General features: G+C 59.7%; 3 protein-coding genes across 3 annotated transcripts in view; 1 reads left to right on the forward strand and 2 right to left on the reverse strand.

Annotated features, from left to right (window-relative positions):
• Positions 1 to 445: 445 nt before the first annotated feature.
• LYPLA2 (lysophospholipase II) lies at positions 446 to 7489 on the reverse strand. Its single transcript, XM_014959871.1, has 9 exons — positions 7344 to 7489; positions 6549 to 6580; positions 5816 to 5881; positions 4970 to 5017; positions 4720 to 4790; positions 4270 to 4343; positions 3983 to 4084; positions 2695 to 2871; positions 446 to 2515 (listed from the first exon to the last, which is right to left on the reverse strand). Exons 1-9 carry the CDS (start codon positions 7419 to 7421, stop codon positions 2465 to 2467), a joined length of 699 nt encoding a protein of 232 aa, XP_014815357.1. The 5' UTR covers positions 7422 to 7489; the 3' UTR covers positions 446 to 2464.
• Positions 7490 to 10183: 2694 nt separating this feature from the next.
• On the reverse strand, positions 10184 to 13909 carry PITHD1 (PITH (C-terminal proteasome-interacting domain of thioredoxin-like) domain containing 1). The gene is made up of 6 exons (XM_014959859.1): positions 13823 to 13909; positions 12738 to 12967; positions 12449 to 12640; positions 11457 to 11561; positions 10839 to 10947; positions 10184 to 10601 (listed from the first exon to the last, which is right to left on the reverse strand). Exons 1-6 carry the CDS (start codon positions 13907 to 13909, stop codon positions 10500 to 10502), a joined length of 825 nt encoding a protein of 274 aa, XP_014815345.1. The 3' UTR covers positions 10184 to 10499.
• LOC106898564 (kelch-like protein 31) overlaps positions 13872 to 14092 on the forward strand; it is a 33161-nt gene continuing 32940 nt past the window's right edge. Inside the window, exon 1 of the mRNA XM_014959866.1 lies at positions 13872 to 13950. The gene's annotated coding sequence lies outside the window, so the exon portion shown is untranslated. The remainder of the gene's footprint in view (positions 13951 to 14092) is intronic.

Consider the following 14092-nt stretch of genomic DNA (forward strand, 5'->3'; position numbering starts at 1 on the left):
GGGAGAGATTTACCATTTATTTAACCTTGTTATCTGACTCTGTGGAACACACGCACAAAAAAAAAAACCCCAAACATTTACAAGGAAGACAAAACAAGAGAGAAGGGGAAAAAAAGAAAAAGAAAACAAAACCCCCCCCCCCCTTTAAAAAACCAAAGCTGTATTGAGGAATGGAGAGAAGCCGTTCTCCCTCCCGGGTCCTCAGCACGGCCCTGGCCAGGCGTGTGCTGCTCAGGGGGGGAGCGAGCAGGAATGCTCTGCAACGGGGCCAGCGTGGTGCCCCTAAGGATGGCCACGAGTCCCGGGCCCCTGCTGGCCCCCACGATACACATGATTCCAGTTCACAGTCAAATAGGTCGGTCTGTCCGTCCCCCAGCCCTAGGGTAACCTGTGCCCCCCCTTCCCCATCCCAGCCAGCCCCACTCCCATCCCCACCCGCCCCCAGCGCAGGGAGGGGAGGACACAGCAGCTTTAAAAGAGACAAAAATAGAAGGAATAGCAGGACTGAACCCCAAAAGCAAAGGGAAGAGCCGGGCTCCCCCCAGTGCCAGCAGCAGGTTTGCTGCTTTAAGACTTCCTAAGGGAAGGGGGGAGGAGAAAAAAACCAACCGAACACCCCAACCAACCCCAAAATAACCCAAGAAACCAAGGATGGGTCCGACAGATCCGACTCTCCGGAGAGCGGGTTATTGCTTTGCGCATCCCAGGCGGGGAGGGCACGGCTGGGGCAGAGCTGCCGGCGCCGAGACCCCCCCTTGCCCCCCAGAGCAGCCCTTGCCCTGGCACCACGAGCCCACTGCTAGCCACGGGGCACCCAGCAGAGGCTCTGCGGGGCAAGGGGCCGGACAGGGCGCACGGGAGGGAGCGACGGGCGGGGTTTGTGGTGGTTTTTTGTTTTTTTTTATTTCTTAAAAGACATGTAGGGCTCCAGCCCGGCAGGACCCAGCGGCGCTGTGGGCTCAGCCCGTGGGAGGGGAAGCGAGGAGAAGGGCAGCGCTGCTCAACAGCGAGTGCCCTCGGCCCTAGGGCAGGGGAGGGGGCGGCCAGGAGCCCACCCGCGCACGAGACATTCGGGGCCCTGTGCCCAGGGAGCTGCTCTGCTGGTGGGGATGGACCCACCACCCCACTCAAGAGGACAAGCCTTGGCTGCAGCCTCCAGCCAGGGAAACTGTGATTGTACAACGGAAAAGCCAACAGAGCCCTGGTCCTGTGGAGCAAGGAGAAACTCCCCCCTCCACCGCCCCACAGGATGGGGCACAGCGGCACCCGGGCGTTAAGATGCTGGTGAGATGATGGCTGGGAGCAAAGCTGCTTCCTCCAGCTGCACCAGGAGCCAACCCTGGGGACCAGGAGCCTTCCCTGGGGACCAGGAGCCTCTCCTCACCTCACCTCTCCCTCCTGGAGCCAGCCCGAGTCCAAAGGGAAGGAGAAGTAGCAGCAAGAGAGACGTCAAGGACTGGGCCAGCGCCAGGCAGGCTCCACGGCAAAGCTGCTGGGACACCGGCTGTAAACGGCAGCACTTTGGGGCTCTGAGGGCACAGAGCTGGGCTGAGGGAAGGAGAGACACCTCTGGGACCCCCCCGCCGGGCTGAGGAGGAGATTGTAAAAGTAACAACGAGAAGAGGAGGAGGAAGAGGAGGAGGAAGGAGACGATTATCTCAAGGAGGACAGAGCTGCCACAAGCCGAGGGCTGAGGCTGCCGGGGAGTGTGCGTGTGCGACAGGGCAGGGGCTGTGGCCCCGTGCGAGGAGGTGCAGGAGCTGCGTGGACACCCCTCTGCCAGCCCCAGGAGACGGGGCAGCCTTTGGCTGTACGGGCCCGGAGCGGAGCCTCTCCCCTGGGCTTTGAGGCGTTCGCAGGAGAGTCTCGGGTTCCTGAGCTCTGACTGAAAACCCGTGAGTCGCCTGAGCGGAGAGAGGAGCCACGGAGAGCCGAGGGCAGAGGAGGAGCAGGGGCTGCTCCGGGCCATGGAGGGTGCCCCAACCCTGCTCTGTGCCCGCACCGCTCCTCCCGCCGCACGGGGGCACGTCCCACCCCTAATACTGTTACAAAAAAACCCAAAAACAAACCCCAAACCCAACAAAAAAAAAAAAAAACCAAACCAAAAATCAAACCTCACCCGCGCTGTGCCAGACCCACACACTGCGGTGCCTGAACGGGGGAGTCGAGGGGATGGTGACCCCCCCCAGAGACCCTCTCGGAGCAAGAGGAGGAGAGAAAAGGCCACTCGAAGACTCGCCTTAGACAGCTCCGATCTCAGCTCCGAGAGCAGCGGGGAGAGACGGGGCACCCCCAGGCGCAGAGGACGTGGCGCGAGGAGCCGGGGAGAGGCGGGGGCCGGGGGTGCGGCGGGAGGTGCGGTGGGGGTGCCATGGCTTCCGTTTGCAGCGGACGGGGTCACGAGGGAAAGATCGGCGGCTGCGGCCTCGGCGTCCTTCCCTGCGACAGTCTGGATTGGCTCCGCTTAGATCCGGGGCAGCAGCTTCTCAATGAACTCCTTCACCGCCATCATCTCCTGCAGAGAGCGCAGAACCCGTCACCGCGGGGCTCCTCAGCGCCGTGCCCTGCCCCAAGCGTGGGGGCACGAGGGCAATGGGGCTGCCCCGCAGTAAATCGGGGAATAAACACATTCTGGACTCAACAATGTCCCTGCCCACGGAGACCCGTCCCCTCTCTCCGCCCCGAGGCACTGACCTGAGGACAGGAACTGTGCATCACGCCGGGGTAGGTTTTGAACTGGACCTTGGTGGGGGTGACGACAGATTTCAGCTTCTCAGCAGTGAGGGCCCCGAAACGGACGGGGATCATGGGGTCCATCTCCCCGTGACACTGGAGGATGGCGATGTCCTTGTTCACGCCGTTATTCGCCGCCTGCAGCGAGGAAGGAAGAGCTCAGGGGTGCCCAGGAGAGGGGATCCCCAGCAGGGAACGGGGCAGGTGCTTTATCTGCGTCCCCATGCACGTCACCTGGCAGCTCCCCTCCTCAAGAGGGACATGGAGAGCTGCCCTGCCACCAAACGCCTCCTCCCACGCTGCCACCAGGACCAAGCTGCTGCCCAGAGGAGTCTCGGGGAGCAGATGGGCTCGCAGATGCCCACATCAGATCAGAGACAGAGCCCTGATTTCTCCTGGAGGAAAGAGACCTGGGCGTTCTAATTGACAAGCGGCTGAATATGAGCCGGCCGTGTGCCCAGGGGGGCAAGAAAGCCAATGGCATTCTGGCTTGTATCAAAAATAGTGTGACCAGCAGAAGTAGGGAGGTGATTGTGCCCCTGTACTCAGCACTGGTGAGGCCACACCTGGAGTATTGTGTCCAGTTTTGGGCACCTCAATACAAGAGAGATATCGAGGTGCTGGAGCGAGTGCAGAGGAGGGCAACAAAACTAGTGAAGGGCCTAGAAGACAAATCATATGAAGAGCGGCTGAAGGAGCTGGGGCTGTTTAGTATGAGGAAGAGGAGGCTGAGGGGAGACCTCATCACTCTCTACAACTACTTGAAAGGACACTGTAGAGAGGTTGGTGCTGGTCTCTTCTCACAGGTAATTAGTGACAGAACGAGAGGGAACGGCTTCAAGCTCCAACAGGGGAGGTTTAGATTGAACATTAGGAAGGAATTTTTCACCGAAAGAGTGGTCGGGCATTGGAACAGGCTGCCCAGGGAGGGGGTGGAGTCACCATCCCTGGCTGTGTTTAAGGGCCGTTTAGATGCAGTGCTGAGGGACATGGTGTAGGGGAGGACTTTGTAGAGTAGGGGAGATGGTTGGACTCGATGATCCCAAGGGTCTCTTCCAACCTCTATGATTCTATGATTCTCCTGAGACCCCACCTGCCCCATGAGTAAAGGCGTGAGATGAATCCCCCACCACAGGCACCTCGTGCCCCCAGCAGCCCCAGGCTGACACTGCAGTGAACTCCAGTTGGGAAAATCCCCCCCCCAGTGACCCTCCCTGTGGCCACACGGGGCTGGGGCAGCAGTGGGTACCTGCGGGAAGGCTTTGTGCAGCGGGAGCCAGCAGCTGAGCGCCACGATGCCGGCCAGTTGGTGCTGGCAAGTGAGAGCCGTGTACAGCGACAAGGCACCACCCTGCAGAGTGGATGAAGAAGGTCTGTCAGTGCCACAGAGGGACCCACAGCCCCAGAGCACCCACCAACCCCAGCTCACCCAGCATCCCCCCGCCTCCTCGCCATGGGTGCTCCCTTTGAGGGGTGTTTTTGGAGGGGAAAGAAGGGGTCCCAACCCTCAGGCTGCTCCACCTCAGCCCGGCTCACCTGTGAGAAGCCCCCCAGGATGATGCGGTTGGGTGGGATCCCATTCTTCATCTCGTGCTCAATAATTGCTTTAACTGGAAGAAGACAGAGAAAAAGGTCAGGGAAAGGCCAGGGGGGCTGAAGAGCATCATCCAACACCCAGGGGTGCACACAGGACCCTCAGCACATCAGGGAGAGGCAGGTGCCAGAGGTCCCGGGGACTGAACACGCTTGGCTTCGGCCAGGGAGAAGGTGGTCTGGGGGTCCACAAAGGACCCTCAGCACGTCAGGGAGAGGCAGGTGCCAGAGGTCTCAGGGACTGAACACGCTTGGCTTCAGCCAGGGAGAAGGTGGGGTAGGATGACAGGAGAGCAGAAAGGAAGGAAAAGTGGAAGGAAGACATCTGTTCCTGCCACAGAGAGGGAGACGTGCCCAGGACCTAAGTGCTTCCCCTTCCCCAAAGCCTCTTACTGTTTTCTGCAGCTTTCTTGATCCCAGCTTCATCCTCAGGTGCATCTGGAGTCAACCCCATCAGGTCAAACCTGGAAGAAGGAGCAGAGTCAGCCCCAAACCTCTCCCAGCACCTGGATGCAGGGAGGTAGGAGCTGGGTGTGCTTTGCCCCTGGCTCCTACAGGGCAGTGGATTTTGGCTCTTCAATGCCCCCACCCTTCTCACTCCCCAAAAAGGGTCCCACCCACTCCTGCCCCGCAAAGCACTGACCAGGAGGGCATAACCATCTTCATGTTGAGGGTCACCGGGATCCGGGGCCTGTGGAAAAAACAGTTTGGGTGTTTTAGTTCAAGTGCAAGAGGAAGAAAATCCGAGCCGAGGGAAGTGGGGTGACCAGTCATTCTGTCCACAGCTGCAGGACACCTCTCCCAAGGGACAGCAGCGGGTGGCTGCCACCAGACCCATCCTGGGAGCTACAACGTGACCCCAGGGATCACCCGCAAGCCCCAAGCAGGTCCTGGCTGAGCTGGAGGCTCCAGGGCGTTGCCAAGCAGCCTGTCTGGGGAGGAGAGCACCTGCCTCCCTCTGTTTGCTGCTGCAGAGCTGGGAGACACTGACAGAGCAGCTGCCTCTGCTGCTGAGAGGGGACACCAGGAAGCCCAGGTCCTGCTGCTGGGGACACCACCACGGCAGAGCTCTCCCAGCCCGGTGAGTTCCCCCCTGCAAGGGCTGCTACCAACACTGGGGACACAACTGGGGGCATTTCCTTCCCTCTCCGCTGAGCCCACTCCTGCCTGAGCAGGGGGATAGGGAAGGAGCTCCAGTGCTTTTGGCTTTAATTGCAGCCATCTGGGAGAGGCAGAGGACAGGACAGGGGAGAAAACAGACTCGGAGCAGCAGCTCCTGCGCTGATGGGCTCTGCGGGCAGAAAATGTCACGGCTGGGGCCCTGAATAAACTGGCCACAGCAGGAGAACAAGCCTCACTGCACAGCCCCACGGGGAGGTCAGGGCACAGGCCACCATCTGCCTCCCTGAACAGTCTTGGCAGCGGGGACCAGCGTCACAGCCCCCCCAGGCCCCCCCAAGGCCCTTCCCAAAGCAAGGACGGGACTTACGCGTGAGGGCAAATGTATTTCACGTAGGGGAGGCGGATGGAGGAGAGAGCGTCAGCCCAGCTGTGCCTGGGGAGAGAGAAAGGAGGGAGTTCAAGGCTTGCCTTAGGAGGATGCTGGTGGAAAGGGAGGGATTCCCCCCAAGGACAGGTTTTCTCCAAGGCTGCTGCCCCACTGCCCCTGCCCTGACGTTATTTTACCAGGTCCTGCCCACCCCCAGCAGCCCGAATCCCAACAGGAATCCCCGGCACAGGTCTCTGCGGCAGGGCGAAGGCAGCACACAAAGCCCTGCAGCTGGAAGCAGAGGAGCTGCTATCAGCGAGGGAGGAGAGAGAATCTCCTGTGCAGGGAGAAGCCTTTTGTTGCTGCTGGATCTCAGGCTCTCCTCTAAGGTGGCCTTGCACGTTAGAGAGATCCACCTGCGTAGACAAAACCCAACTTCCCAGCCTTCCCAAGGAACGGAAAAACCGCAGTGCTTATCTGCTTGCCTTAAAGAAAGCAGAAAAATCAAACCCGCAGGGGGCGGGGGGGCTGCCAGGCTGCTGGGATCATAAATATTCAAGCTGAATTGCAGACAGCTGCCGGCCGGCCATTCCCCGCGAGGCTGGCGCAGGCACGGCCATCGGACCCAGCTCAAAGCCCCAGACACACCTCGGAGCTGCCCCTGGGGAGAGCAGCACCAGGAGCTCACAGGAAACCCCCCGTCACAGCCAGAGCCAGCTCCAGGAATACTCACCCCGTGTCTCCAAGGCCATGTAAAAAAATGACCTGTTAAATTAAGCAGAAAAACAAAAGAATTAGCCAGTGCGAGAGGCGATGCCCTGGAAGGGAGGCAGGGCTGGGCTCGCAGGGAAGCGGCAAAAGGACACTCAGTCACTAACTAGAAGAGCCTCAAACAGGCAGAAATTAGCTGATGCTAATGACACGTCTCTGCAGCTTCAAGCAGGATGGATGGGTGGAACAGGCACATCATCATCGTGCCACAGAGCCTGCTGTCACCGCCAGGTCCGTGGGTGTTGTCAGCCCCCTGGCTGCCCGGCGTAGCAGAGGGACAGGGAGGGATGGATTGTCCCACCAAGCTGCACGGCACCACGCTGAGCGGAGCTGAGCTTGCCAAGGACTCCCAGACCCATCCCTACAGGCTTTTCATCGATGGCCAGAGCAACCCCTACGCAACGGGGAGCAGAGGAAAGGCAGCCCCAGGGAAGGACAAGAGGATTTTCTTTGGGGGGGGGTTGCTTTTAAAAACCTAAACAGCCAAATCAGATCCAACTCCCACTGATTCCCTGCAGGTCAAGCCCAGCTGCGAGGCTGGACCAAGCACCAGACACAAACACCCAGTCCAAAGGACTTTTGACCAGCCCTCACTGGTCCTGCATCCCCTTTGATGCACCACGATGTACATCTGGAGAACCGAGGGATTAGGGGCTGAGCTCAACAGCTCCTCTGAACCCCACGGAAGCAGCTCCTTATCTGCAAAAGGCTGCTAGAAGGGAAGGAAGAGGTGAGGCAGGAGGGGTCCGGCTCTTACCGCGGCAGTCTCCCGCTCTGCCCCTGAGACAGTCACTGCGTCAGCGAGGAGGGGGACAGACATGTTGTTACCACACATACACCGAGAGGGACTCAGACACTGGCACCTGCGGGACAGAGGGACAAAGATGAGGCAAGAAAACAAACCCCTCTTCTCCCCGGCAACTATTCGTTCCAGAAGGACCAGCTATTTGGGGGGGAAAATTAAAGAGTCCATGAAGCCTTTGATGTTTAAGCCCTTGGGACAGCCCCGCTCTGTCCTGGCAACGCCAGGGAGCCAGGAAGCAGCAAACTCTTCCCACGTCGCAACACCAGCTGCGTGTGAGCGGGGATTGGGCGCGTGGGGTGTTGGAAGCGTTTAAAATTAGCTCTTTCTGTTACACCTCAAAGCCAAAGTTATTTCTGTGACTGTAACGCTGTGGGCAGAGGGCAGCCGGGCGTCGCGCAGCCTCAGCATCCCTTTCCCGGTTGCCAGCGGAGCCGAGGAGGAGCCTGACCCACATCTGCTCCGACGGGGAAGCAGGAAACGCCGGCACCCGGCACGCAGCACCAGCTTTATAGCACTAATAAAAGGTCCTGCCCTCTTTTATGGAGCTCTTCAAGGATAAACCAGAGCATTCAGACCTGAACCCCGTGCTCCATCCCGGAGCCTGCACCCCCCCCCAGCGATGGCATCGCTGTCCCTCCCCAACATGGACCAGCCAGGGCCACCACCGCTGTCCCCACCGCAACGTGGGCTGTCACCTCCCAAATCCCCATCACCTGTGAGACGGGAGGCTCTGGCAGAGCTGACAGCCCCCACGACACCGCTTCCAGACGCGACAGTCACCAGTGTCTGTTCCCAGTCCAGCACAGGTCACCAAAACTCACCGCCCCTCACGTGACAGGCCCTAACCCCCGCTCACCGCCCAGCACTAATTAGATGAGGGTGCATTCACAGCGCTGCCATCACCTCCCAGGAACAAGATCAGCCTCCCAGTTACTGCACCAGGAGCCAGATCAGCCCCTGTGGTCTCCTCGAGTCTCCACATCTCACAGCCAGCACCATCCCCAAAGGGTTTTGGGATGGCACGGGACCATCTGAACCCCCCTCTTAAACTCCTGGTACCCCAGCAGACAGCCTTACCCAACAGAAACAGGCACTTCCTCTACCAGCTTGGCCCAAGACCTGCCCAACTCGTTTCACCAACTGTTTGTCAGCTGCTTCCCCCACTCAAATAAAAAAAAAAAAAACACACACGGGGAACAACAAGCTCCTCGGGTCTGGCGAACCTCGCAGACACACAGACACACAGCCCACGTGCTGGTGCGTACTCCAGGGTCAAAACAACCAGCCAGGAAAAACAGCACCTGCCAACATTCCTGGCAAGAAGAGCCATAAAAATAAGAGCATCTTCCATGACAGATGGAGACGCTGAAACGTGCTCCCTGAGCAGACAGACTCACATCTTCACCTCGTTCACAGAAGCTTCAGGGAAAAGAGGGGTTTCGAGGGTCAAGGCTGCCTGAAGCACCCCACAGCCACCCCACGGAGACACCCAGGACTTCCCTGGGGTGTTTCTGCCCCACTCCTGGAGCAGGATGAAGGGAAATGGGTTTAAACAGGAAGAGGGGAGATGGAGCTGAGATGTGGGGAAGAACTTCTTTGCTGTGAAGGAGGTGAGAGCCTGGCCCAGGTTGCCCAGAGAAGCTGTGGCTCCCCCATCCCTGGAGGGGTTCAAGGGCAGGTTGGAGGGGGCTTGGAGCAACCTGGTCTGGTGGGAGGTGTTCCTGCCCAGGGCAGGGGGTTAGAATGAGATGATCTTTAAGGTCCCTTCCCACACAAACCATCCTGTGATTCTATGATCGACATGGGGGTCCAAGAACAGCTCGAGCAGAGGCAGCTCCGAGGCCAAAACGTAACAGGGGAAGGACCAAGCCCCCCAAATGGTCCGTGTCTGGATAACACCCCCCCGGCGAAAAAAAAAGAGGTGAATTTGTGCCCGATTGGGGCTGTTTTGGTGGCAGCCCCGGAGCTGTCACCCCCCACGCCCGCCCCTCGCCACGGGAAACCCGCGGTCAGGAGGGGAGTAAGGCGCTAATTATCGCTTAATGACGTGTCCCCCGGGCTCCCCCGCAGCCCGGAGGGGAACCGGCACAGGGCGGGGGGGGAAACGGCAGCAAGAGACCGGAGAAATCCCACCCGAGCTTCCCCGCCGGAACGGGAACGCCAGTTTTCCGTGGAAAGGCGGCCTTTTTGGGGTGGGTTTCCTAAAGGCCGGGAGTCTGAGGGGCTCGCACCGAGCGGCGGGAGGCCGCTGGCCGTGGGAGGAGGCGGGTTGGCGGCGGGAGGAGCGGCCCCGTTACCGGCAGCGTGGTCCCCCCGAGCGTGAGGCCGCGGGGAACCGAGGCCCGCCCTCGGCCACCGGCGGGAGCCAGAACCGCGGCGCGGGAAAGCCTCGGGGAGCGGAGCCCCGGATCTCCGCTCTCTCCGCCGAACCCCGGCTCCCCCGACGCGCTCCCGACCGGAACTTCCGCCCGCCGGTAGGGGTCAGCGCGGCGGAAGTGACGCGCCGCCCGCTCCTCAGGGGGCGGCCATCTTGGTGGCGGGGCTGAGGGGAGAGAAGCGCGGCCCAACCAGGCCTCCCCCCCCCCATCCCTTCCCGGTCCGGCGGGGAAACGCGGGGCTGCCAGCGGTTTATTAGTGCCCCCGGTGCCCCGCCGTTACCACAGCGGCCCGCCCCACGCCCCCTGCTGCCGGTGAGGCACCACACAACCACCGGTGCCGGGCAGCGCCCCCACCATCTCCGACCCCGCGTTGAGGGGAAGGGGGGATGTGCGTGAGCAGGCCAGAGCCACAACTCGGCACCTCAGCAGTGTTTTATTGGCAGTCAGAGAAGTAAACAATACCGGCCACGAGCTCGCCACCGCCCAAAGACCGACTCTCCCCTGAGGAGAGTGGATCCGCTGCCTTCCCCGGGACCCGACGCGTCGCTGCCCTCAGCAGCCGCCCCCACGCAGGCATCGCGTACGCTCGGAGCTCTGCTTTCTGAGGCAAAGACCAAAACGTCAAACTGATCCAACGCTCCGCAGTGCTCCAGGAAGCCAGTTCTGTCCGAGTCAGCCCATCGCATCCGTAGCCTTGTGTCAGAGCCTTCGGGAGAGTCCCACCACCATGTTAGGAGATGAAGTGAGTCTGTGGGGTGATTTGTTCCAGCTTGTGATCAGCTGGGTTTGCTGACGCTTCGTAATTGCAGATGGTGACTTCGTGGCGATGAGCCTGAATTAAGATGAAACGTGTTAGTCCAGAGGATAGCAGAATTCAAGTTCCTCCTAAAACACCTGACTGGCAAGAGCTGACCAAGTTCTAATCTTACAGATCTTTCACCACAGACCTTCCATCCCCAGCACCCACATCACTGCCACTTCCTCCTCACTGCTACAGCTCCATTTAAGTTCTGATTTAAAGCCTTTTTTACACCATTAGCAGAGCCTTGCTCATCCAGAGATGACCTACCTCTGTCCACTCTCCTTTCAGGCCTATATAAAATATCTTGGTTGTCTCCGCTCCGAAGTTCTTCGGAAAGTGGATGGAGAGGTGGTAAACATTGGAGAAACGGGCAATTCTGAAAGAAAAAACACTCTGAAGTGTGGGTCCAGGCTGCCAACCCACTGGCCTTGCCCCCTCCTCTCAGCACAAAGGGCCCCGCTGCCCCACACCCCGTGGAGCTCCCACCCTCATCCCAGTGGGATGTGGGAGCAAAGGGCTGAGGGGGCAGGATTTCCCTCACGCCTGAGGTGAGCAAGCGAGCAATGAGCTGTCACTGGGGCCAGGAGCAAGGGAGACGATACTGAGATGATTCTGCACCCCAAAAACGCCTGGGCCACAGGCCCAGGAACCCCCCCAGCTCTGGGGAGATGGGTGTCAGACCAGAGCTCTCACCCGACAAGGGCAGGAGGGAGACAGGGGAGGGAAATCCTGGTCTGGGCACCTTTGAAATGCCAGGGAAGGAACTGCCCTCTGCTAACACTCTCCTAACAGAGGGCACCTCGCCAGCAGCTGGATGGAGTGTGGTGCCTGCGCTCGGGAGGAGCAGCCCCCTCCACCCCCCAGGCCCGTGGGTCGGCATCGTACTTGGTGGGGTACTCCAGCTCCCCCGTCGGGTCCCGGTTCAGGCTGAACGTCTGCTCCGCTTCCCTGGCCGTGTCATCAAAGGACATGTGAGGAATGTTCCTGAACCTGGGAAGAGAGGGAGGGAGCCCAGGAAGTTATTAACACACAGGGCAGCACATTCATTTCCTCCCAGCCATTCCCACTGCCCCCATGGCTCTCAACAACGAGAAACTGGATTTGCTCTGTCTTCTGAGGGAGAAAACACCAACAAATGCTGCCACAAAGCAACATTGTGTTCTAGAAACCCAACACCTTGAAGAATAAGAAGGAAGAGCAGGGACCCAAGCTGGGCAGATACAGATCTCAGCACACTGGGGTACGTGAAGGAACCCAGACCCCAATACACTGGAGACTGAGGAAAAAAGGGGCTCGAAAGAGTTGTATTTCTTTCCCCACAAGCAAGAACTGCAGAGCACTCAGCGCTCTCTCATTTTTTAAAAACAAAAGCACTGTTCAGAGGGATCTCCCTCCCTTCAGGAACTAAAACAGGCTGCATGGCTCAGCATGGCCAGAACACTGGCAAAAGCCTTACAGACCTCACCTGGCTGCAGGACACTTCATCCTTTGTGTCCCTCCCTCCAGGCCCTCAGCGTTCCCTGCTAAAATGTGCCCCCCTCCTGGCTCATGGATCCTTCTGCAGCCCGCTAACCCTGCAGCAGGCTGGATTCTTGGCAGCACAGCCAGTGTCTCAATCAAACTGCATCTTCTCTTTGAAACCAGTGCCCTGTTTCTCTCGAGAGAAGGGGCTACGCAGCTACACTCACAGCCCTGGACCAGCTACCCTTTCTTTTTCCTCCTGGCACCCTGGAAGGACTGAGGAGCTGCAGAACGACACTGGTATCTCCCAGACTGGGTGCTGGGACACCCAACGGTGTCAGAATCGCTGCTCTCGTTAGCTCCCAATCAATCAGTGCCTTTTAGGCTCCAGCAGAGTTGTCGCCCGTGTCACTTACAGCCTCATCTCTGCTGGATGCGTCCCGTCGTCTTCTCCCATCACCATTACTCCTTTCAATTTCACGTTGCCTGTAAACCTGCCCAGGGACACACAAGTGGTGGTTTCAGCTCCCTTGTCCCCAAACCGGCCCCAGTTACCGCAGCGCACAGATGTGCCTCGCTCACGACACTGGTATCTCCCAGACTGGGTGCTGGGACACCCAACGGTGTCAGAATCGCTGCTCTCGTTAGCTCCCAATCAATCAGTGCCTTTTAGGCTCCAGCAGAGTTGTCGCCCGTGTCACTTACAGCCTCATCTCCGCTGGATGCGTCCCGTCGTCTTCTCCCATCACCATTACTCCTTTCAATTTCACGTTGCCTGTAAACCTGCCCAGGGACACACAAGTGGTGGTTTCAGCTCCCTTGTCCCCAAACCGGCCCCAGTTACCGCAGCGCACAGATGTGCCTCGCTCCCGGGAACGCACAGCCGAGGAACCGGCCCCGCTGGCGGCCAGGACGGAGGAGCTCGGGGAAGGGAACTCACGGGACATTGAAGAGAAGCTACACGGACACACCCAATCCACCCCCGGCGCTCCGCCCACGCAGCAGCGAGGCCCCGCCCCACTGCGGCCCCGAAGCCACGCCCACGCCGTCCTCAGGCCCCGCCCACACCGTCCTCAGGCCCCGCCCATCGCCGCGGCGAAGCCCCGCCCTCGGCGCCATTACAGTTTCTTGCCAAGAGGCAGAAAAACAAGCGCAGGCGCTTCGGTTTTTGGCGGCTCCGTTTTTTGGCGGTTATTGCGACATGATTGCCCTCTCCCCAAGGGAACTGGGCTCCAGGGCACCTCCTCACTCTTCCAGCAACACCAGCAGCCCCAGCCGATGGGCTGCAATCAGGGGTTCTTTCGTTCCAGACTTCCACTGAGACACCAAGCGCAGCCCAGCTTTTTGGACTCCCGCAATGTAGTACATGTGCATGAACAACAAACGACGTTTCCTTAATTCCCTCCAACCCCAGGCAAATGGTTTCTGATTCAAAGACTAAAATCCGTCCTTTTTCCAAAGGTGGGGCACAGAGGAAAACATACAGGGAAGAGACACGATTTAAGCACCAGCTTCCAAACTGGTAACAAGTCCTTCCCAGTTCTACACGGAAAACGATAAAAGGATTCCTTTCCACCAAAAGAGGCAAACCCCTGCCTTCACTGATATCACAGAATCACAGATACCAGGTTGGAAGGGACCTCAAGGGTCATCTGGCCCAACCTTTGGATGCGAGGGTGATCTGGCTGCGACGTCTGTCACCCCGTGGGTCACCAGGGTTGATTGGGCTGATCTGGCTGGTGAGGGAGATGTCTCCTTCCCTCTCCACTCCCTCGCTCCCGGGAACGCACAGCCGAGGAACCGGCCCCGCTGGCGGCCAGGACGGAGGAGCTCGGGGAAGGGAACTCACGGGACATTGAAGAGAAGCTCCTCGTCATCGTCGCTCTCCACGAACTGGGGAGAGAGGGGAACAGGTCAGGTAAGGCCCCACTGCGCGGGGACGCGGCTGTCGCACCGGGGGAGTGCCTACCCGTGGGGCGGGGAACCCCGGGGGGGGGCTCCGGGGCACGGCGGGGAACCGCGGGGAGGGCTCCGGGGCGCGGGGAGGGCTCCGGGGCACG

The sequence above is a fragment of the Calidris pugnax genome, unplaced genomic scaffold (assembly GCF_001431845.1).
Source record: "Calidris pugnax isolate Ruff unplaced genomic scaffold, ASM143184v1 scaffold521, whole genome shotgun sequence".
Taxonomy (NCBI): Eukaryota; Metazoa; Chordata; class Aves; order Charadriiformes; family Scolopacidae; genus Calidris; species Calidris pugnax.